We start from the raw sequence: 27,601 nt of genomic DNA, 5'->3' as shown, positions 1-27,601 counted from the left end.
GTCCCATTTTTAGTTTGTTTTAAGAAGAATGTAATAGTAAGTGTGTCTTGCTTTGAAGCTTATAATGTCCTTGATCTTCAATCTGTAAATTCCTTTAGGAGCCAAGACTAGAAGATTGCAGACACATTTGCTTTGTGATCCTAATGGGTAAAAAGTAGTGGCAAGTAGGAGACCCAAGGCCAATGTATCCAGCAATCACCCTTGTTTCCTTTTCTTTTCTTTTTTTTTCTTTTTAAGATAAGCACTGGTGATGGATCTGAAAATTATTTACCTTCCTCCTTCCAAACAAATAGGGCAGTGGAAGTATAAAGACTTAATGGAGCAGAAAGGAGCTTGAACTACAGCGGCCATCCTACTGCATTGTCATCTACTGTCACTGTGAGTTTGCTCACACACCTGTACTATGCCCAAGGTATGGGTCACGTCTTCAATATAATCACCCAACAACGGGAACAGTACTAAAGTAGCTATGCGCTCCCATCATACAATGTAATCCTGTAGCAACACATCCTACCTTGCTTCTGGACTGAAGATCCAGATTGCAGTGCTTGTTTAAAGTGTGAAAAGAAGTCCAAATCGCTTCCTCACAAAAAACAGCACTGATACATTCAGGAAGAATGCTACTACTGTGGCTACTGTCATGCCACAATGGACCCTCCGCGAAATGTGCACAGCCTTTCCATTACTTTCCTAACAAAAATGAAATGGCTAGACAACACAAAGAAAGTGTTTTCTTGAAGACTGGCCTATCCTCTTTGCTTGCATGAAGGGGGTGAAGATTTATGCGGACTGCCTGAATCAGTGCACACATAAATGCACTATATTAACTGGGGGGATCACTGCTGCAGTGCTACTTCCTTGTCTATGGGAAGAAAGCTAAAGTGACATAAAATAATTCTCCTGGCAGAGGCTAAATCACTCCATGCAGAAAATGAAAGGCAAAACTCTTGGAGTGGATGTTTAGTTTGTACTGACTAGAAAATGCATGGATGAATGTCTTAAGTGACTGCCTCTTAACCGCCATCAGCTGTCACACTTTGGAGAAATGCAGACGTAGTGTCCACTGCTTTCATACTGCATTCCCTGACTAGTATCTCCACTGGGGTATGCTAGAATCATAAAAAAAAATGTAGTCTGTGAACCATTTGGCAAAGGTCTACTTGGAGGCTGCTTTGCTCATTTTGTTCAGCATGAAGGAGACAAAGAGCTGGTTTACTTGCCTAAAGTCATAGGTACTGATAGTGAAGTACCCAAGCTGCTGGAGTCCATAACAAAGAAACTTCTTTCTCCTTTATTTTAAGGGTCAGCAACAACAGAGGGAAGCTGAATGGCTTGGAATGGCACCGCTCAGATACTACTTTGAGCATGACAGAAGGATTAGTCTGAAGCTTTACTCTGGCTAACAGTGAGGGGGAATATAGGATTCTGTGCACATGAAGGCTTACAACTATGATATCCTCCTAGCTGATGGCAGTATCAGCAGGATGAAATTTTCCAAGCATGGAACTTCAGGAGCAGAGATGTACTGGGCTCACAGTTCAGGTTCCTTGGGGTACTAGTTTCCTAGGTGACTTTTGTGTCAGAGGGCTGAAAAACAGTATATCCACTGGGATACATGTTATGATGGCATACAAAGAAAGGTACCATGATGTTAAAATGAGGTTAAAATGGACCTTTAAGAGGATCTCTGCTAACCACTTTAAAACCTGCAGTTCTGTGCACTTCTTTGAGTCTATGCCTTTGGAACTGCATCAAACAGAGAGCTTCTTTAAGCTGACCCCCCCCCCCCCCGACTGTCACAGGACATTTAAAACTTCTTCAGGCAGTGTGCCTTTGAAAGCTATCAGGCTGAGAAGACCAAGTGGCTAGTCTTTGATCCTTTGCTTTTGGTGCATTAGTTTTAGTCAGCAGCAAACAGCGTTGCAGAAACAGAGGAGGCCCTTCGTCAGCCATTTGGATCAATAGAGAAAAGTACAGCTACCTGGCCCAGAGAAGAGTGACCCCATAGCACCCTGACCCTGTCTGTCCTTATCATTTGCAATACCCTCAGTAACAACTCGTAAGGGTTGAAAGGTTTACCTGATGTACCCATTGCCATGGTATGTTGAACATGTCTACTTCAGAGGCATCTTGGGTTGAGAACCTGAAGCAAAACATCTGCAGTTGGTGATTCGTTGTTTTTTTAAAACCTTTACTAATTAAAATAGCATTTAAGATGCAAGCACATATACATTAATAGAAAAGAAAACAAACCACATTAACATTTTTTTACTTACTATATATATATATATATATATATATATATATATATATATATATATATATATATATATATATAAACAATACATGTTTTCTTTCTTTATAATAGCTGTCTTTCAGTCCAGCAGTACATAAATCTCTCAGTTCCTGCCTTCCTTTAAACCTCACTCTTCCACCTGAACATGATTCTGCATGTATTGTTCCCAGAAATTCAATTTACTTTTATGTAAATGGTTTCTTCCCGTTTCTAATGACCCCTTTTTCCAGTTCTTTTACTGCAGCTGGCAATTCTTATTTGAAACTAAAAAAAAAAAAAACAAGAGATGGACCTCACCTGTAGGATATTGTCCCAAACACTCATGGGTCCATTTTCTACATGTAGCTGCTGACACCAGACCTGCTTACAATGCATGCAATCACATTCTTTGCTGAAATATTGTACGCTGTTTGAAAATGCAAACCCAACTGTAAAGCCAGGCCCCAAACCATTAGTGTTAGCTGAGACCACCCATTACACATTTATCTACCACACAAACAGTGGTAAGAGTCTGGAAAGACCCTTAGGGTCTCTGATGTCAACAGTGACCTGAAGACTTTAAATGCCAAAAAGATTACCAACATGTCCTTTACATCAATGTGTTTCGTTAACATTATTTGGCTGCTGTTTCCATTCACTTTCAAATGTGCCGAATGTGCTCTCTCTGACAACAAGGTCCGCTGCATCCACTGTGAGTCAGTTTCCCCTAGGGCTGAACTGCTTGTCTGGTCTGGCTTAGTCCTACCATTTATGGCCACCTGGAGAATTCTCTCTCCTGATGATGGGGATAAGTGGCATCATCTGATGAAAGGGATGAGAGTACCTCCATTTAAGATGCTTGAATGAGGTGGACTAAGCAGCCAGGCCATACAAGACCAAAGGAGGAACATGGCACCAAGACTGAATTTTTAATGTAGTTAAGCATAAAAACTGCAAGTTTATGAAACTGTTAGAAGGCTTCAAATGTATCACTTACGTACACAAAGTATAATGATGTGCAAATAATGCACATAGGTAAATAAAGAATATGTACACCATGTATCACACCTTTTGTCAAGGATCTACTATTAGGATAATATATACATAGTTTAGTGAGCCAATCAACTAGCAAGATGTTGATGTCTTTTGGGAAGCAAGACAAAAAATGAAGTATCCAGAGAAAATCCTTGCAGACAAGGGAAAAACATGCACACTATATACAGTGACCACAGGTCAGGAATGAAATCAAATCATGAAGCTATGAGGCAGAGATTTTACCACTCAGCAACAACACAGTCCATAGTGGTTGTTTCTATTCCATATCATGGACTGATTGCCTGACTGAAGGAAGATGAGGCTTTCATTTCACCTCCATTTCCAGATCTTTCAATGTAATAAACACCATCTCCAGCTTAGCTGCTTTTGTGGCACCACCTTGCTAGGGGTCCACTTCTGTTCAGCCGTGGAGGAGATGAGCTGGAATTTTCAAAACCTAGCAAATCTGTCCTCAGGGCCCACAAGAGGTTCACCCGTAAAAAAGGAAGGCCTAGAATGAAATTAATGGACATGAGCTACTACTCCAATGGCAGGTGGCAAAGATCTGACACAAGGAGAAGGCTTATGAGGGTATGGGAACTCTACAACTACAGACAGCTCACCGGCCAATGCAGCAACATCATTCTCCTAAGGAGGCAGTTGTATTTCAGTTATGGAACTCATGCCATGGTTGAACAGCACAAAGCTGATCCTCACCAGAACGGGTATATGCAAACATCTGCTGAACTGACAAAATATCAATGGCTTCCATCTCTCTATCTGCTGAATCTTTTACAGTGAAATTCTGAGGTCACTGATTTCTTCACGTCCTTCTTTGCTGAAGGATAGAGGTAGCTGCGGCTTGTACCAAGGCATCTAGTCTTTTATGGTTTAAGTAGGTACTAAGACTCTAGCGCACTTCTTATGGAAAGACACAGTGTTACTATCCATGAAAAAGCAAACACTGATTAAAAAAATTCTTTTGGCAGAATTTGTCTTCTGCATGTGTGCCAGATTCATCTGTCTGGGATGTCCTAGATATTCAATCACAAAAGCCTTACAAATAATCAAATTTTAAAGGTGACTGCATCTTCATGGCAAAAAAAAAGTGGGGGGGGGGATGTAATGGGTGCCCCCCTCCTTACATGTCATACATCAGCCTGAAAGATAAGGAGAAGTTATGCCCACAGCAGGCATTCAAGAAAGCACTAGAAGTCAGTCTAGAAGGGAGAATATCCACCTCTGGCAAGATCCCATGGATAAGGACTGTTGCTATAGCACTGATCCATACAATGAACATCAAGCCATCACTACAGGAATGAAGCCAACTATGCTCCAAAGAACATATGTCAGTAGGGTCGAGTGTAATGGAAGTGGAACCAGCTGATCGGCTAACAGCTCTGCAATGCGCAACCTGTTCCATGATGCTCTCCCTAACCTCTTCTAACAGCTAGAAAGAGATACTCGCAGTCTGATTGTTGAAAATAACGGATTAAGAGGAACAGTGATGCAAGTACTTGATGCATTCTGGGAAGAGGTCTCACCATAATCTCAACTATTAAAAGCATGGTAGGTGACAGAAGGAGGAGTCTATATGTAGGACAGGCCTAGTGATTGTGGTGAGAATGTGTTGTGCTTTTTCTTCATCACCTGTTACCATTACAGGCCTCAAGGATTAAAAAAGAGGGAATGCTTTCAAATTTGAGACTATATTGCAAGTGGTGGTCTCGGCAGTGGATAGAATACTGCTCAAGACTGTTCTGGAGAGACAGATACTCAGTCAAGGATATACAGTTTGACCACTCATTCATCTTAACAGGAAACAGCAAATGAGTGGGCTCAAGCTACAGGAGCGCTAGTGCACTAAAAAACAGCTAATCCTAAAAGAAATTATGCTTACGGACCTTACAGCCTACTTTGCAAATGTGTCTGTCTAACCTACGCTCCTAGTCATAAAATCAGATTATTTGTATATGTGTATGTGTGTGTGTGTGTGTGTGTGTGTGTGTGTATATATGTGTGTGTGTATATATATATATATATATATATATATATATATATATACACACACATATACATATATATGTGTGTTGTTCGGGAGGTGGAATGCAGAAAACCGTTTGGGAGACGGTTGCAGTGTCGACTCAGGAAGACCAAAGACTGGGACAGTTTGGATCGGGAATTTTACCCTTTTTCACACTGTAGTGGGATCTCGGAGTTGGAATATATAAGTTGCAGGGGATGTGGGGGGTGTAGGGGGCTTGCCCCCCTGCAAAACATGACTGTCAGTGCATTGTAGTACGGACGCCAGAGTGCAGGAGTCGAATTCGACTTTGAGATATCTGATCTTTCATACTGTTTACTATTGTGAATATCGAACATGTAAACCAGATTTTTGATAGGTTTACGTTATGATGTTCGATGTTTCAATAGTAAACATATACATACACACACACACACATATATATATATATATATATATATATATATAAATATATACACACACACACACATATATATATATATATATATATCTATATATGGCAAACAGAACTGTAAATATTCAATGTGAGAGCGAAGAGACTTTCTTAAGTAGTCTGTTACAGATTAAGGACTCCAAATCTGTGGGAAGGAAAACTATGGGTCTGTGGCACTTGGATCTGCCTTATGTACCCTTATGTTTTTTCTTATATTTTCTAACTTTAAGACTGTCCCTTTTATCTTTTGGTTTAACTAATCTTAAGTAGTCAGCTGTAGATTATAGATACTGTTTAACTTTCAGAACATCAACTGTAATTTCTTATTTCAGAAGGTATCCTGTTGTAAACTTCATTTACAATGCAGCTAGAGTCCCCAAATGTATTCAATGAAAAAGGTCTTTTGTATAAACATCTCTATTAGATCACAATTAAAACAGTGGCACAGATACGCATACCTTAACACATGTTTTCATACAGTATACACATTTCTTTTTTTCCTGACAATTTCTATTCACACCAACATTACATACATTGTTCAATTTCTTCCTTGTTTTTGATCAGTGCAATCTACATTGTTACCGAATTACAGCAAAAATAAACAGATGATGAAATTATAAAAATAAACTATGTTTTGAGTTTTTTTTTAAGGTAGAACTTGCTTTTAGCTTAAACAGATGGCCCACTCTGGGGATAGGGATTAGTACAGATATTTCCAGACAAAAGAGAAAAAACAGAAATGGAATAAAGAAAGGTCTTTGTCAGGCCTTTGTTACAATATTGTACTGACAACTGACTAGTCCTGAGACTCTTTAATCGAGACATAAAAATTCTATTTTAGCCAAAAATGATACAAACTGAAAAAGGTCTCAAGTTTCAACTAACAGAAAAACAATGAAATGTGGTACTGTGAGCCAAAAGTTACCATGAGTGTGAGGAAGTGTACTCCAAAATTTTGAATTTGGTTAGTGTAGTCCAGTATCTGAACTCTCAAGGATACAGAATATATCAATACATTTTATGTTTTGAATAATATCACCTTTCTATGGATGACTGGGATGATTCTGGAGATGGAGGGGTCCGTACTGGAGAGTCTGGAGTTACTTCTTCTTCTTCTTCTTCTTCTTCTGCAGACTCCATAACCAACTGGTTGGCTACTGAGAGAGCTTCTGCTAAACTTTCTTCAAAATTCTCTGCATCATTATCAGATGGCTTTCGAACCACACCAGAAGCAACCTTTACCTTTTTTAGACAAAGTTCATCAGCAGGTGGGGCCATACGGCCTATAAAAACAAAAAGACACAGCGTTATTAACATTACTTGATCTACAATAAGAGTTTCCTTGACACAATTTTAATTTGGTTACTCTTTACCATCAATCACCTTCTGGCAAGAAACTCTGATCCATGTTTGCAAATAGTCTTGCGCCACAGCAACATCCCGCAATGTATCATGTTACTGTGTAAGTGCATGCATTCCCAGACAACCAATTTACTTCCATTTCACCCACAGGCATCTTAATGCAAGCCAAAACACAAAAATAAAAATGACACAATACAAACCAAGTAATACAAAACTATATATCTGTCCCACTTATAGGGAAATCAGGCAGTTGAAGGCTGCTAGAAAGACATTCATCCTCGAAGGATGACTGGAAGGAAATAGGGAAGGTATTCTTCAGACATCAAGAAGGATTCTCATCTACATAAACAGGAAAGTAAGGACACAACTGTTATATCTAACACTGAGGACCACCCTTGATGTGTCTCCGATCAGAATGTATACAAAGCAATAGTAACTACGATGTACTGCACACACACAGATCTCAGAAAGCTAAGTATGGGAGCACTGGTATTCAAACTGAGGTCCAGTTCCTGGAGTCACAGTGGAGACTTTAATGCTTGCTGAAGGTGTGCACTTAAAAATGAGTGATCAGGACACAAATATCTGCAATGGAAAAGTACAGCTGTGTACAATCTTACCATAACAGTAAATGCCCTTCTCATCATCGCTGCCGTATTCATAACCTAAGGGAGCTTCTGCCAAGGACAGCCCAACATCCGGCCAGAATACCACAGCCTTTAGTACTTATAGGTGTTGCGCATCACACGTGTATTCCCCATGCAAACAACAGAGTACAAAGGTGAAGTATGGACACACACATTCAGAAAGGAAAAAGCCTCAGGAAAATGACTGCAGCTGTATGCACGATGAACATCAGAATGCCCCTAAGGACACGGAAAAAAAACCTGTGTATCCAGAAAGCGAAAAAGGAGAGGAGCCCCTTGGCCAAGAGGGCAAGAAAGAACAGACTAGAGCACAGGGTGCAGAACGGAGGAAGCAAATACTGCAACAGTGAAAAGGACATTGACTGTTATGGCAAAATTTTACTTAACTGTGCTATCTCCTTCAATATCACTGTTGCAGCATTCAAAACCTAAGGGAGAGTACAAAAGCTCAAGAGGAAGCCTGGGAGGAGGATGTCATGGAAGAGCCCTCTAGAAACACAAGCAGGATAGGGCTGGAAAAGCCAGCTCTGACCCTGGAAACAACATTCAACTTGTAATGCTTAGTGAAAGCATGCACAGAGGACCAAGTAGCAGCCTCAAGGATGGAAATGGTATCCAGCCCCTTAAAAAAGAACCAGAGGAGGCAGCAGCTCTGGCAAAATGAGCCTTTACTGAAGACATTTTTCATGAAAATAGTAGCAAAAGGAAATGGCCTTAGAAATCCAGGAAGAGATGGTTTGCTTAGAAACAGCCAAACCTTAAGAACGTATCAGTTAAAGACTGAGAAACCACTTCACCAAAGGCAGTTCAGACAAAAAAGAACCAGCAGCAAAATGTAGATGAATGTACCACCTTCTAAATGCCATCTTGAAACAAAACTAAAATCTCTTTATTAAAATGACTGCTTAAAAGCAAAACATTAAATCAAGAACAGGGCAAGCACTTTCGATTAATTAAACCTTCTTCAGAACCTTCATCTGAAGAAGGTTTAATTAACCAAAAGCACTTGTCCTGTTCTTGAGTTAACGTTTTGCTTTTAAGTGGTCATTTTAATAAAGACATTTTAGTTTTGTTTCAAGACGGCAATCAGAAGGTGGTACGTCCGTCTACATTTTGCTGTTGAAACCTAAAGACCTGGCATGAAAGGAAACAAAAAGCTGCTCCAACTGTGAATAAGATTAGTTTTATCCATATAATAACTGAGCTGTATAAGTAAATCCAAGGTGTGAAGAACTTTCTCACTGGCAGACTGAGGAGAAGGAAAAAAGGAAAGCAGATGAATACACTAAGTAAAAACTCACTGGGTATAAAAGAAGTATGAGTATGAAGAGGCACACTGTCTTTGTGGAAAACTAAGAAAGGAGAAACAACCATGGCAGCCTGAAGTTCAGACACACTCTTGGCTGAAGTGAGAGCCAAAAGAAGAACAATCTTTAAAGTACACTGCTGTAAGGAAATTGAAGAAGCAGACTTAAAAGGAGCCTGACTTCAAGTACAAAACTGAGGTCCCGGGAAGATAGAATAGACTTCCTGGGAGGCCTGATATAAAGTACATCTTTAAGAAATTGCTTGACCTCGAATCTAATGGCCAGAGAAAGAACCAAGAGCAGACACGCAAAAACTGCTGACAGGTGGGCTTTAACCAAAGAATATGTTAACCCACCATGGAGCAGATCACACAAATAAGAGAGAACCAGAGGAACCTCCACAGACAGGGGATCCTGATGTGAGAGAGGCACCAGACAGAAAATCTTTTCCATTTGGACATATACAATTCCCTTGTAGTGGGTTTCCTGGCTTCCTGGAGGACCTGAAGCATGTCCTCAGAAAATAGGAACCTAAAAGGAATCAAAACCTTATCACACACAGCATCAGGTAAAGAGTGGACAAGTGAGGATGGAAAAGAGACCCCTTGTCTTGTGTGAGAAAATGCACATGGTGAGGTAACTTGTGGTGACTGCCCCTGGCCAAGTGACAAAAAGATTGGAATCAATGTTGTATGCGTGAAATGGAGTCACTAGCAAGATTTTGGGATAGTACTACTTGAGCTTGTGCAAGACCTGTGGTAAGAAAGGAAGGGATGGAAAGGAATGCAGAAACATCCTCTTTCAAGGAAAAGATACAGTGTCCACTTCCCAAGCCAGAGGGCTTGGGACTCTAGAACAGAATAGAGGAAGTTGTCTGTTCAGAGGAAGGCAAAAAGACTCACCTGAGGAATACCCCACCAATGGACAATGTCTACGAACACATCTCTGTGAAGTGTCCATTCCTGAGCTTGTGTGAAGGACCTGCTCAGAGTCTGCCACTAGACTGTGCTCCAAGGGAATGTAAACTACCTGAAGAGCCACTTGATACTGGACAGCTAGATCCCAGGCCTGAAGACTAGTCTGCAAAGAAGACAGAACTTTGTACCTCTTTGCTTGTTTACATACCACACCACTGTGGTATTTTCTGTGAAAATGTTGAGGGGCCCAGGATGAATTTGGGAATAAAAAAGTCTGAAGAACTAAAAACAGAGCCCTCACCTCCTTTACAATGATGTGGTCTGACCTCTGATAAAGAGGCCAGAGACCCTGAACCTTGCGAGAGCCGAAGAAGGACCCCATCCCCTGTCTGAGGCATCTGCAAAGAGCTCTTGAGCTGGGATTGGAGCCAGGAAAGGAAGCCCCAGCCTGAGAGAAAGCTGATGATTCCACCACTGAAGCTGAAGCATTAGACAGGGAAGGAATGGCACAGGGAAGTCCATGAAGTGGCAATGTTGGAGCCACACTGACTTGAGTTACCACTGAAGCTTTCTCATATGAAGCCTGACCAGTGAAAGCCAAGAACTGAGAACCCTGAGAAAAACCCAGGCTGTGACTGACTCTGAAGAAAGGGGAGACTGGAAAAAGGCAATAAGAGACAGGGCCTTGGGGGTGGTCAGCAATGCCAGCATGGGGATGGTCTGGATCCTGCAACCAAGAAAAAAACATGGTCCTGAGGAGGAGTCTGAGCTGATTTTTGAAAGTTTATGGTAAACCACAGCCACTGCAACAGGAAAATAGTAAACTGGAGATTCTGAAGCAGACCCTCAGAGGAAGAAGCTTGAATGTGCAGATCATCCAGATAGGTAAAGATCTGAACCTCTCTCATCCTGAAAAAGCAATGACAGGAGCAAGGCACTGGGTGAATACCCTTGGGGCAGTAGAGAGGCCAAAGGGTAAAGCAGAGAACTGAAAATACAAGGAAGAACAGCCCATCTTCCCTTATGCTTTGTAAGTACCCAGGAGATGAGTGGTACTGGAGAAATGGCATAGAGGAACAAGCCTGTCTAAGAGAAAGAGAAGACATCTGTCTTCCATGTTCCACTCTGGGGGTTCTGGGGAAGAACTTTCTAAGTTGCATGTTTTCAACAGAGGCAAAAAGATGTAATTCTAGCATATCTCACAGGTCTACTAGCTCATGGAAATTCTCTCTCTCTCTCTTTAACATCTACTTATTAGGGTCCAGCAGAGTCCGCTAGAAGATTTTCCTGTCCTGGGATGTAGCTGCCAGCTGATGACAGCTGTAGCTGTTGGGATAACTGCTGCAATTCTATGGCCAGTCTTGCACAGGCACTATGAGTGAGTTCTTCGTGCTGATGTGCCACAGTTATGTTACTGTATGTCAAAATTTGATGGGCCCTGGGATCAGTCTGCCTTTGAAGGCCACTGTGGCTGAATGACTGCAATAATCTCTTTTACATTTATGTGTGACAGTTTGACATGAGCTTGTCCTGTGTCCCCTGTACTATCAAATTTCCTAAAAGCACTCCCCAGGCCAAGTCTGAGCCATCTGCGGTCAGGATCTGGCAAAGTTGCTGTACCTTGAAGGGGACATCTAGGGTGACTCTGAAGTTGACTTCTCACCAAAGGATCTCCTTCTTCAAACATGGCAGGAGGGCAATGGTGGCATCTAGAGTATATTGGTGTGGGAAAGTACAGTTTTGTACCTACCATAAATGTAGATGTCCGAGAGGTATGCATCTGCAGTCCTAACAAATGGGTTGTCCTGGCCTCAGGCAGCCCTTCGGTCGGCCGGATTCCAAAGTCTGGGTCTGGCCTCGGCTGATGTCGCACTTCACCCGACGTCAGAGCTGCAGTTCAGCGGGTATAAAGGCATCAGCCAACACCATTTTCCTCAGTGTTTCTTGCCCCAGATGCCAGGTGCCCTCTTAGGAAGGCTAAATTTGGATAAATGCAAATGTTTCCAAATAATAGAGAGCAAATAGAAATAAACATGTATATACATATATACAAACAAATACACCATAATAGATTCCCCCAGCTAGCTACAAGATGGGCAAATACCCTAGGAGTACCACAGAGGGGAAGGAGGGTGGGTAATCCTGACTGCAGATGCATACCTCTCGGACATCTACATTTATGGTAGGTACAAAACTGTACTACTCCTTCAAGGATGCATCTGCAGTCCTAACAAATGGGTAGAATACCATAGCCAAACTGGGGGAGGAGGCACTAAGGAGGCACTAAGAGTTTATGGTGTAGTTAAGATTCCTTGCAAAACAGCAGTGGCAAAACCTGCTCGGGATCTGGAGTATAAAGGTAGATTATAATGCTTGGCAAATGTATGCACGGAGCTCCAAGTAGCAGCCTCTAAAATGTCTTTGGTAGCCACTCCTCGTAAGAAAGCTGTAGTAGTGGCTGTAGCCCTTGTGGAGTGAGGTCTGATGTTTTCTGGAGTTGCCTTTCCATGAAAAGAGTAACAGAATCTAATGCAATTTCCTATTCATTTTGAGATTGTTTGTTTTGAAATTGCTTTTCCTTCCATTCCTGTTGCATATGCTACCAGAAGCTGGTCAGTTTTTCTATTATTCTTGGTTCTGTCCAGGTAGTAGCGCAATTGTCTGTGTACATCCAAGGTATGCAGCAATCTTTCCCCCCTGTTCTGTGGGTTGGGGAAGAATGTTGGTAGGTGTATTGCTTGGTTTAATGATACCCTGGAGACCACTTTTGGCATAAAGGTAGGATTAGTTCTCATGGACACTCTATCCTGATGGAAGATAAGGAAGGGCTGTACTGCCATCAATGCCTGTAATTCAGAAACCCTTCTAGCTGAAGTGATTGCAAGCAGGAATGCAGTCTTCCAAGATAAGTACTGTAATTCTGCTGTTGCTGCTGGTTCAAAAGGGGGGAGTGTCAACTTTTCTAACACAAAGTTCAAGTCCCATGTAGGCAAAGGTGGTTTCCTTGGTGGCTTTACATTTTTAATTCCTCTGAGAAACTGCCTGAGTAGAGGTTGAGTAAAGACTGGAGGATCCATGTTGTATTCTGCTGAAATTGCTGATGCATGAATCTTAATGGATGAGTAAGATAGACCATTGTGGAAAAGCTCTGCTAAGTATTCCAGGATGTTAGCTAAGTTTGCCAATTTTGCATCCACTCCTTTTGTTGCACTCCAAATGAGATATCTTTTCCATTTTGCTGAATAAGTTTTCCTTGTTGAGGGTCTGCGAGCCTCCAAGATAATGTCTTTAACCCTTTGAGATAAATCTGGGTTATTTTTCCTTATGTAATGTTCCAAGCAGCTAGCTGCAGTGTTTTCAAGTTTGGATGCAGGATTTTGAAGTTGTTCTGTGTTAGCAGTAGAGGTAGTAGGGGTAGAGGCCATGCGTGTTCCCGGGACATACTCCTCAGTAGCGGGTACCAATGTTGCCTCAGCCAATCTGGAGCTATCAAGATGATCCTTGGGTGTTCTTCTTTGATCTTCAGTAGTACTTTGTGCATCAAAGGAAGAGGTGGGAATGCATATGCTGTCAGGTTTTCCCAACTGAAGGATAGGGAGTCCACCTTCCAAGCAAGTGGGTGGTATGTCCTTGTGCAGAATTTTTTCAATTGGTGGTTGTGTGGGGATGCGAACAGGTCTATTTCTGGCAGTCCCCATTTCCCTGTGATGGTTTTGAAGATGTCTGGATGGAGCATCCATTCGTGGGCATCCGTGGTGGTTCTGCTTAAGATGTCTGCTAGTATATTTTCTTTTCCTGGCACAAATATGGCTTGGAGCTGAATGTTGAGGCTCAGGGCCACATTCCAGAGGTCCACTGCCATCCGGCATAGAGGATATGAATGTGTACCTCCCTGTTTGTTGATATACCACATAACTGTGGTGTTGTCCGTCCTTATCAGCAAATGACCCTGTTGTAGAAATGGTCTGAATTGCCTGTTTCACTGCCAGCATCTCTTTTTGATTTATGTGTAGGTTCATCTGGTCTTGAGTCCATAAGCCTTGTATGCACTTGTCCACCATGTGTGCCCCCCAACCGAGGTCTGAGGCGTCCGTGGTGATAGTCTGGCTCGGGTAAGGCCTGTGGAAGGGCAGTCCTTTGTTCAATTGACAGGCCTGGGCCCACCACTGGAATTCTTGCTTCAGGCATGGAATTATTGGAATTTGGGTTTCTAGGCTGTGCTTGTGCTTAGACCATAAATTCCTCAGGTACCATTGCAACTTCCTCATATGTAGTCTGGCATGTGGAATTAATATTATGCAGGATGCCATGTAACCCAGGGCTTGCAGGATTTTCCTTGCTGTAAGCTGGGTCTGCGTTGTTAATGCCATGAAATAGAGTGGCAGCTGCTTCTGTTTTTCTGCTGTGAGGAATGCCATCTGGTTTGATGTGTCCAGTTCTGCACCCAGGAAGGTTATCCTTTGGGATGGTATCAGCCTTGACTTTTTTGTGTTGACTGTGTATCCCAGGGCTTGTAGCAGGTGAATAACCTTTTTCAAATCTTTTGTTAATTTGTCTTTGCTGTCCGCTTGTAACAGGCAGTCGTCCAGGTATGGATAAATTTGAATTCCCTGAAGCCTGCAATGAGCATTTACTGATGCCAGGCATTTCGTGAATACTTTGGGCGCAGTAGATAAGCCAAAAGGCAATGCTGAGAATTGATAATGCTCTGATCCTGCAAGAAATCTGAGGTATCTTCTGCAATTTGGTCGTATGGGGATGTGCAGGTATGCCTCCTTGAGATCCAGAGTCACCAGCCAAGACTCCTTGCCCAGCATGGGAAGAAGTTGCTGTAGGGTCAGCATTTTGAATTTTGGAACAATGAGATATGTGTTTAGAGCGGACAGGTCGAGGATAGGTCTCCATTGGTTTTCCTTTCTTGGTACTAGGAAAAGCCTTGAATAAAATCCTTGTCCTTGTTCCATAGCCGGTACCTTTTCTACAGCTCTCATCCTTAGTAAGTGGTCTATTTGCTGTAGAGCGTTTGTCCTTTGGTTTGGAGGTAGGTTTGGCATTCCTCTCTTCCTTGGAAGAGTATGGAAGTGAAACCTGTAGCCTTTATCTATTGTCTGTAAAATCCATTTGTCTCCTGTAATGTAATGCCAATTTACTGAAAATAAGGCTAATTTTCCGCCTAAGGGTGCTGCCAGTTGTTCCCTGGTAGGCGGTTTCAGAGCCAAGTCACTGTGATTGTCCTGTAGAAGTGGTAGTGGCTGGATCTGTGGCAGTAGTTCTCTGGCTGTTAGGCTGCCACTGACGTCCCCTGTAGGCACCTCTGGATTGACCTCTGCCCCTAGGGCGTCTATTTCTGCTTCTTTGTGCTCTGGTGGTGTCTGGAAAGGACCAATTCTTGGAAGGCCAGTTCCTACTAAACCTCGGAGGCTGGACCTGTAAGAAATCCTTGACTGTCTGGACAGATTTAGCTTTTTCTTCCACCTTCTTCAACACTTGCTGTGCAGGGGAACCAAATATACTGTGCTTTTCCATGGGAGCATCTAGAAGCTTTGACTTTACATGGTCTGGTAAGGATTGCTCTTTTAACCATGCATGCCTTCTGATCACTGTACCAGTCATAGCTGATCTAAAGGAAGCCTCCAGTGCATCATAGCCGCATTTTAAGGAATGATTACTGACCTGCTGAGTGTTGTGCACCAAATCCTGAAGGGACTTACGGTCTAATGGTTCAGGCGAGGACAGTTTTTTAGTGAGCTGATCTAACAGAAATTCCTGATACTGAATCATGTGGAATTGACAGTTTAAGGCCCTAGCCGAAAGAGTAGCAGAAGTATAAACTTTTTTACCCCATCTCTCCAATGCCCTAGAGTCTCTTTCAGAAGGGAGGGGTTTTTTGGCAGAGGCAACTGCTACAGCTTTGGGGCCCTGTGAAATAGTTTCAGGATCTGCAATAGGAGCCTTATACAAATGATAATGTGTGTCCGGAACCCTGTAGTATCTGTCGGGCTTAGCAGGGGCCGGAGGTAGTGAGTCAGGGGCAGTACAAGCATCATTAAATGCATCATCCACAACTGTAAGTACTGGAGGAATAGCTAAAGGCCTATGTTGTGGTAAATGTAAAAAGGTCCTAAGCCTTTTCCTAGAGTCTGAAAAATCCTGGCCCTGCCATTGAAATTGTTCCCTCATAGCATGCAAGGTTTCCCCAAAAGAAAATTCCTCAGGAGGAGAGGCAGAAGGTATGGAATCCTCTGCATCAGAGTCCTCATATGGAGAATAAGGGCCCTCTGGAGGATTTGTATTTTATGAGTCATCAGAGGAATAATCTGAAGAAACTGGCTCAGGGGGCTCTGCTCTAAGCCTCTTCTCTGGAGGTGGGTGAGAGGCCCTGTCAGGGTGAGACTGGGTTCCCCTGATCAAAGAAATGAGATCCTCTGTTAGACTAAGCATTTGAGTACTAGAGCTAGGCCTGTGAGAGGGAGCTTTAGCAGACACGGCCTTTGAAGATTTAGCTGCTTTAGCCCTGGCAAAAGCCTTAATTGACATGGATACAGGGGGCCTAGCAGCTCCACGGGCAGGAGTAGATACATCTAAGGGGATAGTATCTGATAAATCCTGAGAAACTGTAAGAGCAGGTGGATTATCAGTAGCAGATTCAGCCATGCTGGAAGAGGCCTCGGTAGAAGGAGGCATGCTTTCGGCCGAAGGAAGAACCGCGGACTCGGCTTCAGCCGAAACCGAGACACTCGCGGTTGGCTTAACCGCGGTTTCGGCCGAAACCGCGGACCGCGAGTGTCGGTCCTTTTCCTTACGCTTTTTAGCTAAATGTGAAGTTGGAGTCTCCGACGACATGATATAAGCAAAAGCGGAGCCGAAAAACTCCTCAGCAAACTCCGACCGACGTCTATATGTTCGTCGGTTGAAGGAAGCACAGGCTAGACAAGCTGCTACGTCGTGGTCTGGGCCTAAACAAGGTAGGCAGTAAGAGTGGAAATCTTTATGAGGTATTTGTTTCCCACAAGTTAAACAGTTATTCACTTTTTCTGACATCGGCTGAGGCAAGAAAGAGTCCCCAACGGGGTACTTAGCTTTTTAGAAGTCTTCGGTAGTAGCAATCTCTGGTTCTGACCGTCCGGCACTTGCGAACAGCTTCTGCTTCGGGCGCCACGCGGCAAGAAAGACTGAGGAAAATGGCGTCGGCTGATGCCTTTATACCCGTTGAACTGCAGCTATGACGTCGGGTGAAGTGCGACATCAGCCGAGGCCAGACCCAGACTTTGGAATCCGGCCGACCGAAGGGCTGCCTGAGGCCAGGACAACCCATTTGTTAGGACTGCAGATGCATCCTTGAAGGACATTTAGCATATTTCAGTAACCATTGTAGCTTCCTCATGTGGAATCTGGCTAGGGGTATCATCAGGATAGAAAGAGTTCAGGACTGCAACCAGAAAGGTAATGCTGGTAGTGGGGCACAGCTGGAATATTTGGACATCCGAGGAAAGGACCACCTTCTGAAAGCAGTCCATAGAGGTTTGCATGGTTCTGCGGAGTTCCCCTACAGCAAATGCCTTGATCAAGCAATCATCTAGGCAAGGGTAAATATGGATTCTTTTGGTCCTGCAAAAGATATTTACTGCTGCCAGACATTTGGTGTAAACTCTGGTTGCAGTAGATAGGCCCAATGGCAAGGTGCAAAACTGGAAGTGAGATTCCCAGCTCTGAAATGTAGAAAAGTACAGTTGTGTAAAATCTTACCATAACAGAAGATGTCCTTTCCTTCACTGTTGCAGTATTCCTTATACTAGGGATCCACTGTCAAGGGTAGTCTGACAGCCCGGACTGTACACCAAAGCCTTAGGATTACTTGTACGTTATATGTCACACGTATGCTCCCCACTCAAGGTGTAGGGCATAAAGGTGACATAAACACGTACCTACCACAAAAATGAAAGGCCCCGGAGGAACAACATTCCACAGAATAAAGGAAGAACATGTGCATCCAGAAGAGAAAAAGGGGAGGAGGAAGGGAGTGAATACTGCAACAGTGAAGGGAATGAAATTAGAAGTTATGTACCTACCATGATGTTCCATGTTAGTTGTCTTCTCTTGCCTTCTTTCTTGCTGGATGGGTTCGGAGCCGATCCTCGGCTCCGACTCGGCACTTGCTAAGCTCAAGAGTCACTTCCACCAGCTCGAGGCAGCCCCATATCCCATGATGCAAGGCGGTGATTACCCAGATCTCGTTTGGTAGCTAGAGGAAAAAAAATTACTACTATCTTCCCCCAAGGGAAGAAGAACAACTAACCTAAGAAAAAACTGTAAGGGGAACCCAGGTAACTAAGTGCAGAGCTAACTGGTGTCCAAGGGAGAAATCTCCCAGAGAAGAGGATAGTTCAAGGTCTGTCCAGGCTAGGGGGACAGGAGGGAGGGGCATAGAAAGAAGGCGAGAGAAGACAACTAACATGGAACGTTATGGTAGGTACATAACTTCTAAATGTTAAGTTGTCAATCTCGCCTTCATTCTTGCTGGATGGGACTGCGTCCCTAGCACCTCTATCCTGGGTGGCTCAATGGAACAGACTCTTGAGAACTGTGGAACCAAAACTCGCCCTGTCCCTGGAGGCCAAATCCAATTTGTAATGTGAGAAGAAGGTATGAGGAGTGGCCCAAGTGGCTGCTGCACAAATAGTGTCTAAGGGTAGTCTAGCCTGAAAGGCTGTAGATGTGGCTAGGTCTCTGGTAGAATGTGCTTTTGGTTTTGAGATCAGCTGTTTGCCCCTAAGCTGATAAATGTAAGAAATAGTGGAAGACAGCCATCTGGATAAGGTCACCTTAGAAACAGGGAGACCTTTCTTATTTTCAGCATAAGAAAGAAAAAGCTGGTCAGACTTTCTAGATTGCTTTGACCTGCCCAAGTAATATCTGAGTTGGCGATGAACATCTAGGCAATGCAATTTTTGTTCAGCCCTGTCAGAATAATTGGGAAAAAATACTGGAAGATCAATAGATTGGTTTAAATTTGTCTTGGAAGCAACCTTGGGCAAAAAAGACGGATTAGTTCTCGAAGATACTCTATCCTTGTGGAAGACCAAGTAAGGGGGACGAACACAGAGAGCATGAAGTTCAGACACCCTTCTAGCCGAAGTAATAGCAACTAGAAAGAGTGTCTTCCAAGAGAGAAATTTTAACGAGCACGTAGCAGCCGGTTCAAAAGGGGGAAGTATTAAGGATGCCAGCACTAAATTTAGATCCCACTGCGGTGGAGGATCCCTAACAGGGGGTTTAAGTAGGAAGATCCCTCTGAGAAAGGCTTTGCAAAGTTTGTGAGACATAATGTTCTGGTCTGCAAATCCGACATGAAAATTTGAGATTGCTGCCAGCTGGACTTTAACTGTGGAAGAAGAAGAACCAGAGTGAAAAATTTCAGCTAGGAAGTCCAAAACTGACTGAATAGGGGCAGTAAAGGGATCTATGTTCTTAGACCTTGCTCAAAAGGAAAAACATTGCCATTTGCTAGAGTAAATCCTTCTGGTAAAGGACTTTAGAGAAGCTACTATGATATCCCTAACGGGATTAGAGATCATAGGAAGCCTGGCTAAGGAAGGAAGTGGAGCAACCAAGCAGTGAGGTTGAGGGAACGAATGGACCAGTGGGTCAGAAGATCTGGAACTGGGTCCAGATGCCAAGGCTGCACTAAGAGATGTCGATGAAGGAACGGGAACCAAATTTGTCGAGGCCGGTAAGGAGCAATGAGAATCAGCTTGGCTCTCAAGTCGGTAGCTTTCTGAAGCACTTGAGGAATCAACGGAAAAGGGGGAAAAGCATAAAGAAGTCCCCGTGGCCAATCCTGGGTTAGAGCGTCTCTGGGGGGATGGCCTGGAAGTGGAAAGAGAGAGAAGTCTGGGCATTTGCTGTTTTGGGGTGTAGCAAAAAGGTCGCAGCAAGGAGGGCCCCACTTCTGAAAACTCTCTTCCGCTATGGATTGTTTGAGAGACCACTCGTGAGGCATGAGTATAGCTCTGCTCAACCTGTCCGCTATGATGTTGGTTTTCCCGGGGATATGCGTTGCTATCAGAAACCGCTGAGAGGAGATCGCCCATTGCCAAAGTCTGAGAGCTTCTCAACACAGAGGATAGGACTTGGTCCCGCCCTGTTTGTTGATGTAACATACTACGGACATGTTGTCCGTGTGAACTGCGATAGTTCCTAAAGGAAGAAAGTCGTTGAGGGCTTGCAACATTAAAAGCACTGCTCTCATCTCTAGGACATTTATATGCAGGTGGTATTCGAACGGTTGCCACGTGCCATGGACCATCCTGCCCTGATAATGCCCCCCCACCCAATTAGGGAGGCATCCGAAGTGACCGTGGCTACCGGGGCCGGGGGGACAAATGGTCTGCCCTGATGGACTAGGGGGGAAGAAATCCACCAAGATAGGTGGCTCTTGCAGATCTGTGTGACAAGGATCTTGTGACGCATGGGCAACTGCTGGAAGGACCATTGGGTAAACAACATCCACTGTAGGAGACGCATGTAAAAGCGGGCCAGAGGAAGAAGTGTGATGGCAGCTGCCATTAGGCCTAACACTTTCAGGACCAACCTGGCTTCTACCTTTTTGCTGAATAGGATGATCCGAACATGATTTTGGATATCCAGGATTCTTTGATTTGTTGGATTTGCTGACATCCGAGTAGTGTCTAGATCTGCGCCTATAAAGGTAATAGATTGGCAAGGCGATAAGGAAGACTTTTCTAAGTTGACAGAAATCCCTAACTGGCTGCAGAGACGTAGAGTGTAATCCCTGGCCTGGAGAAGTTGATGCCTGGTGGTGGCTGTGAGGAGCCAGTCGTCTAGGTACAGAAACACCTGGAATCCCTGACGTCTCAGGTGAGCCGTGACCACTGCCATGCATTTGGTGAACACTCTGGGGGCTGTGGTGAGACCAAAGGGCAGGGCTCTGAACTGAAAATGACTGGTCCCCAGCCGAAAGCGGAGAAACCTTCTGGAGCGTCTGTGGATTTTATGTGATAGCACGATCCTGAAGGTCTATAGAGCACATCCAGTTGTCTTTGTCCAGAAAGGGCAAAATCGATTGAAGTGTGACCATCCGAAAACTCGTCTTTTTGACAGACTTGTTTAGTCTGCTGAGGTCTAATATTGGTCTCCAGTCTCCTGTCTTTTTGGGGACCAAAAAGAACCTTGAGTAGATTCCGGATTCTAAATGGCCTGCTGGAACTGGCTGGATGGCCCTTTTCTCTAGAAGTTTTGAAACCTCTAGCTTTGCAATTTCCCTTAGACCGGGTGGAACGTCTGGAAGGGATCCTTTTTGAGGGAAGGGGCTTTTCTCGAAAGGTATTTTGTAACCCTCGGATATGATCGACTGTACCCATTTGTCTTGAGAAAGGGAAAGCCAGGCTTCTGGGTACAGTGACAATCTCCCCCCGACTGCCTCCAAGGGTGAGCAGTCTGGCAACACCTCAGGGATGTTGGAAGGGCTTGTCAGTGAGACGCTCTCTGCTGCCCTGGTTCTGCGGACCCCCTCTGCCCCTAGGGCAGCGTCTGTTATTACCCCCTCTGCCTCTGGGGGTAAACTGACCACGTGCGTCAGGCGTGACTCCTTGAGATTTTCGGAACCACATTTTCCCTCCCTTCTGACCTTTGGGGTAAGGCCTTGAAGGGTTGGAGAAACGGACTCCTACGGCAGAAAGAGTCTTGCCGTCTTGCTCGCACCTGGTCAAAGTGTCCTTCACCTGAGGTCCAAACAAAGTTGTCCCATCGAAGGGGGAGTTTGTGAAGGACGCCTTAAAGGGGTCTGCAAAATTGCAAAGTCGCATCCAGGACTGACGTCTGAGAGCCACTCCTGTGCCTGCAGCTCTACTTGCTCCATCGGCTGCATAAGAAATGAGCCGCATGGAGGAGCTAGTTATGGAATTTAGGATTCCCAGCTGAGAGGCAATCTTCTCTTGAGCCCCAGCAGCTGACGGATCCTGTACCACCTCACCCAATTCCTTGAGGATATCTCTTTGAAGTCGGGTGAAGTGACATAGATAATTCAGCGAACGCATAGCAAAGGTCGCTGAGGAAAACATCCGCTTACCATACCTGTCCATAGTCCTAGACTCCTTGTTAGGAGGATGGACCGGTACGGAAGGATCTGCAAGTTCCTTTTTGGTGGCGGCCGCCACCACCATGGCATCAACCGGGACACCTTTGGTGAGAAACTGTTTTTCAGTGGGGGCCGTGATGAATTTAGAAGGCCTCCTGGGGACTGGTTCCACAGAATCAGGAGATGCCCACGCCTTTCGAGCTATCACGTCCATGAGGGGGTCGAAATGCAGAGACACCCAGGAGGTGGAGGGTCGAGATCCAAAAGCCTCCAGGTATACCGAGTCATCCTCGGAGAGGTTAATGGAGGGCCAGTTCCCCCTCTGTTTCAGGAGTTCAAGAATGTCTGAAAAGGAGACATCCTCAGAGGGGGATCTTGGGGACCCCTCTGACTCATCTAAGTCGGTATCTGATGTCGTACACTCAGGGGAGTCTAAATGCTTCCTCTTGCAGGTCCTCTTACGCGGGGGTTCCCCTGAAGGATCAGGAGAAACCTCGGAAGAGGAAGGTATTCCCAATGGGGAAACCTGGGGCGATGGATCTCTGGGTCCGGGAGTAAGAGAGTGGGAAGAGATATCTACAGGCACTGAAGAGGGAGGAGCTAAAGGGGCCGACTGTTGACTCAGCTTGGGGGCTAGTACACTCCTCATCACCTCGAAGGCTCCCCTCCCGGGGAGGACCGAGAGCCCCTGCTCCGAGGAAAGAGGAATCCCCGGTCCCACCGAAAGGGAAGGCTCCGAAGCAGATGTCGGTGCCGAGCTTACCAAAGCCGAAGCTCCGAGGGGGAGAACGGGATCGGACAAGGGTCCGATGCCACTCGCCCCCTCGGAACCGACAAGGGAAGCCCGACGACCAGATCCCTCCAAGGACGGTCTCAAGGAGGAGATAGGAGTCGAAGACAACGGAGCCGAAAGGAGTGGTATCAGCTCCGAAGCACCAACAGTCACAGTTCCAATAAGCTCCGGCTCCGAGCTCTGAAGGAGAGTCGAAGGAGGAATTTCTGGAGGGTGTGGAATAGCGGTCGTCTGCTGAGACAGGCTATGAAGCATCTGGGCCAGTGCCTGTGATTTCAGCAGTCTACTCACCACTCTCTCCAAGTCATGGTCTGAGAGTCTGGAAGACCTTGAGGATCGGCTCCGATGGCTCCGCTCCGAAAGTAAGGGAGAGGCCGGAGCCGAATGAATAGACTCCAGCGACGGAGATCTGGATCTCTTTCTCGACGGAGCCATCGGAGCCGAATAACCTTCGGTTCCAGTTGGAGCCGACAACTTGTCGGCTCCGAGCTGGGTCAGAGATGTGTCGGCTCTAGCCGGAGCCGACACAGGCATGGAAGCAAGAGTATCGGCGCCGATACCGAACCTTCAGAGAAGGAAGGATTGGCTCTAGCCGGAGCCGATCTCGACTCCGAGGGAGTCGGAGCCAAGGCCGAAGGCTTGGACACTGAAGCCTGGGCCTTGGGAGGCTTTGAGGGTTTCCCCAAGCCGGACTTAGCTGGGGAGCTCTCAGGCTTTAATAAGCCCCTGAGAATGAGTTTATTTCTATGTTCCTGCAGGACTCTCTGGCTGAAGGAGTGGCAAATAGCACAGGAGTCCTGCAGGTGTAGAGGTCCCAGGCAATAAATACAAGAAGTGTGACCGTCTGTCAGAGACATCTTCTGACAGCACGAGTCACACTTCTTGAAGCCTGAGACCCTAGCCTCTTTAGACATGACTGAGTACGTAATCACACACACACTACACACTCAGTCCAAAAATTAAACTAGATTAACAAATCCAAGTACAGGGAGAAAAACACACAGATACACCCAAATAAACCCTGACAGGAAAAATATAGGAGGAGTAAAGACCTAAGGCCCGACTAGCAAAAAAAAAAAAAAAAGAATAAAGGGAACGGGACACTAACGGGAATAGGGCTAAGTGAATCGGGAAGTTAACTATATAAAAATATAAAGTACTGTGGACTAAAGTCTCAGAAACAAAGTAGAAAAATTCACTTACCAGGAGCTGGTAAAAAGTTACCTCATGAGCGAAGCAGCAAACGAGATCCGAGTAATCACCACCTTGCATCATGGGATATGGGGCTGCCTCGAGCTGGTGGAAGTGACTCTTGAGCTTAGCAAGTGCCGAGTCGGAGCCGAGGATCGGCTCCAAACCCATCCAGCAAGAATGAAGGCGAGATTGACAACTTAACATTCTACCGTTATGGAAAGATTTTACACAACTGTATTATGTCCTTCCATATCACTGTTGCAGTATTCCTTGCACTAAGGAGAGTACAAAATCTCAAGAGGAAACTTGGGATGAGTAAGGTCCAGTACAGCCCCCAAGAAAGACATGAAGTATAGCCCTGACAAATCCATCTCTAGCTCTGAAAACCACATCCAGCTTATAACGTTTAGTAAAAGTAAGCACAGAAGTCCAAGTTGCTGCCTCATGGATGGAACTGGTATCTTACCCATTGAAAAAAGCACCAGAAGAAGCCACAGCCCTGGTAGAATGAGCCTTAACAGAGGTAGAAAGGCTTTTCCCACGAAAAGAGTAACAAAAGGAAATGGACTTAGATCCAGGAAGAAACTGTTTGCTTAGAAACAGCCAAACCTAGAGACCTAGGATGAAAACAAAAAAGAAGTTATGTACTTATTATAACATTCCATGTTTGTTGTCCAGCTTGCCTTCATTCTTACTGGTCGGGTTCGGAACCGATCCTCAGTTCTGACTCGGCCGCATTCTAAAGCCCAGAGTCTTCCACTTGGCTCGTGGATGAAACCCTATCCCATGATGCACTAGTGTACTTCCCCATATCTTGTTTGCCGATATTTATAGTAAGTATCAACCTCTACAGAATTAGGGGAAATTATAGTAAGTAGTGTGAAAGTCAGAAAACTTCCTTGGTAGAAGAGAAAAAAATTCCACTCGGTCCTCCAGAAGCTCTAGGCTGGGGAAGATGGATGGGACGTAAGAATGAAGGCAAGATGGACAACAAACATGGAATGTTACGGTAAGTACACAACTTCTTTATGTAATGTTGTCCTATCTTGCCTTCTTCTTACTGGTTGGGACAGCGTCCCCTAGCACCAAATTTCCTGGGTGGCTCACGGGAGCATATTCTTCAGGATAGTGGAACCAAAGGAGGCCCTGCCCCTGGAGGTTATGTCTGCCTTGTAATGAGTAATGAAGATGTGAAGCTTGGTCCATGTTGCAGCAGCGCAAATGTTATCAAGTGGCAGTCTAGCCTGAAACGCAGATGATGTTGCAACCACGCTTGTGGAGTGACCTTTGATTTTAAAGGGAAAATGACTATTGTTAGAAGTATATATAAATGTGATAAAATTTGAAAGCCATCCCGAAAGTGTGACTTTCGAGACAGGATCACCTTTTTTTAGCCTCTGAAAAAGAGATGAACAACTGATCAGATTTCCTGAAAACTTTAGTTTTGTGTAAACAGAAGCATAGTTATCTATGCACGTCCAACTGATGAAGTGCATATTCTGCCTTGTTGCCATAAATGGGGAAAAATACTGGTAGCTCATCAGACTGATTAAGATTAGTTTATGAGCACACCTATGGTAAGAAAGATGGATTAGTTCGCAGAGACACTCTGTCCTTATGGGAAATCATATAAGGAGATCTGATTGACAAAGCTGAGAGACTCTTCTGGCAGAAGTGATAGCAACCAGTAAAATTGTTTTCCATGATAAAAATTTGATATCACATGTTGATGTGAGCTCAAATGGAGAAAGATCAGGTGAGACAGCACAAACTTTAGATCCCAAGGTGGTAGAGGGTCTTTAATGGGAGGTCTTAATAAACAGGTGCCCTTTAGAAATGCTCTGCATAATCTCTGGGACATAAAATGTGGAGTTACATCACTTATATGAAAACTGGAAACTGCAGCCAATTGAACCTTGAGAATAGCTGCAGTGGAGCCTTTATGAAACAGTCCAGCCAGGAAATCCAAAATAGAGCTAATCAGTGCAGAAAAGGGGTGAAGATTTCTTTCTGAAGCACAATAAGAGAATCTCCTCCATTTATTGAGCTATAACTTTCTCGTCAAGGCCTTATATGAAGAAAGTAGTATGTGCTTTACTGCTGGCATGAGAGAAGGAAGCCTGACTATATTTGGAACTGTAGCAGCCAGGCTGTCAACTAGAGGGTCTGGAGGGAGGGGGTTGTGTGTTCCCGACATATGAGCCAGAAGGTCTGGAACTGGGTCTAGAACCCATGGCTCCTTTTGAAGATGAGGCCAAAGAAAAGGAAAACAAATTTGACAAGGCCAGTATGGGGCAATGAGGATCAGCCTGCTTCCCAATGACTTGGCTTTCTGGATGACTATGGGTATTAGAGGAAAGGGGGGAAAGCATAAAGAAGTCCTGAGGGCCAATCATGCACTAGTGTGTCCCTTGGTGACTCCGCTAGAGGGGGGACTAGGGCAAAGTAGTTGCTGCATTTGGTGTTTATGGGGGTGGCAAAGAGCTTGCAGCAAGGCTGGCCCCATTTTCGGAAAATTCTTTCTGCTATCTCTTGTTTTAGGGACCACTCGTGAGACATGAGTATTGCCCTACTGAGTCTGTCTGCTATCACGTTGGATTTCCCCCGGATGTGCACTGCTACTAGAAAGCATTGGGAAAACGTTGCCCATTGCCATACTCTGAGTGTCTCTCGACAAAGGGGGTAAGATTTGGTTTCTCCCTGCTTGTTTATGTACCAGACCACAGACATGTTGTCTGTCTGAATTGCAATCGTTCCTAGTGGAAGAGAGTCCTGAAGTGCCCACCGACATGTTGTCTGTCTGAACTGCAATCGTTCCTAGTGCAAGAGAGTCCTGAAGTGCCTGCAATGCCAAGAGCACAGCTCTCATCTCTAGGACACTGATGTGATCCTGCCAGGTGCCTTGGACCATCCCCATCAGATAATGCCCCACCCTATCTGGGAAGCATATGTGGTCACTGTGGCTATAGGCTGTTGTGGGGGAAAGGGACGACCTACTGTCACGTGGCTGGAAAGAAGCTACCATCTCAGGTCTCTCTTGCAAGATTCTGTGATCATGATTTGGTGGGACATCGGTAGTTCCTGTAACGACCATTGGGTAAATAGAAGCCACTGAAGAATTCTCATGTACATGTGAGCTAAAGGTACTAAAGTTATCGCTGCTGCCATGGTTCCCAGGACATGTAGAACTGTTTTTGCTTTTACCCTGGTCTTCGACATGAAATTTTCTGTCTGAGTAATGAAACTCTGCTGGCAATCTTGCCATCATAGAGACTGTGTCTAGGTGTGCTCTTATATAGACAATATGTTGCAATGGCAACAAGGCAGAGTTTTCAGAATTTATAGTAATCTCTAAGTGGGAACAGAGTTGTAAAGTGGTGTCCTTTGCTTGCTGAAGTAGATGCTTGGTGGTGGCAGTTAGGAGCCAGTCTACATATGGAAACACTTTCAATCCTAGAAGCCTCAAGTAAGCCGTAACCACTGCCATGCATTTGCTG

The 27,601-nt window shown here is 44.6% G+C and overlaps 1 protein-coding gene across 3 annotated transcripts in view; it reads right to left on the bottom strand.

Moving 5' to 3' along the window:
* Positions 1-27,601, bottom strand: part of PHF3 (PHD finger protein 3) — a 2,404,159-nt gene that overhangs the window by 641,197 nt on the left and 1,735,361 nt on the right. For all 3 annotated transcript variants that reach the window (XM_044063854.1, XM_044063855.1, XM_044063856.1), the window contains one exon: positions 6,827-7,070. In XM_044063854.1, the coding sequence (XP_043919789.1) occupies positions 6,827-7,070 (244 nt within the window). The remainder of the gene's footprint in view (positions 1-6,826; positions 7,071-27,601) is intronic.

The sequence above is a fragment of the Protopterus annectens genome, chromosome 2.part2 (genome assembly GCF_019279795.1).
Source record: "Protopterus annectens isolate FY-2018-M chromosome 2.part2, PAN1.0, whole genome shotgun sequence".
Lineage (NCBI taxonomy): Eukaryota > Metazoa > Chordata > Ceratodontiformes > Protopteridae > Protopterus > Protopterus annectens.
The sequence above is the reverse complement of the archived record's forward strand: the minus strand, read 5'-3'. Positions and strand labels throughout refer to the sequence as shown.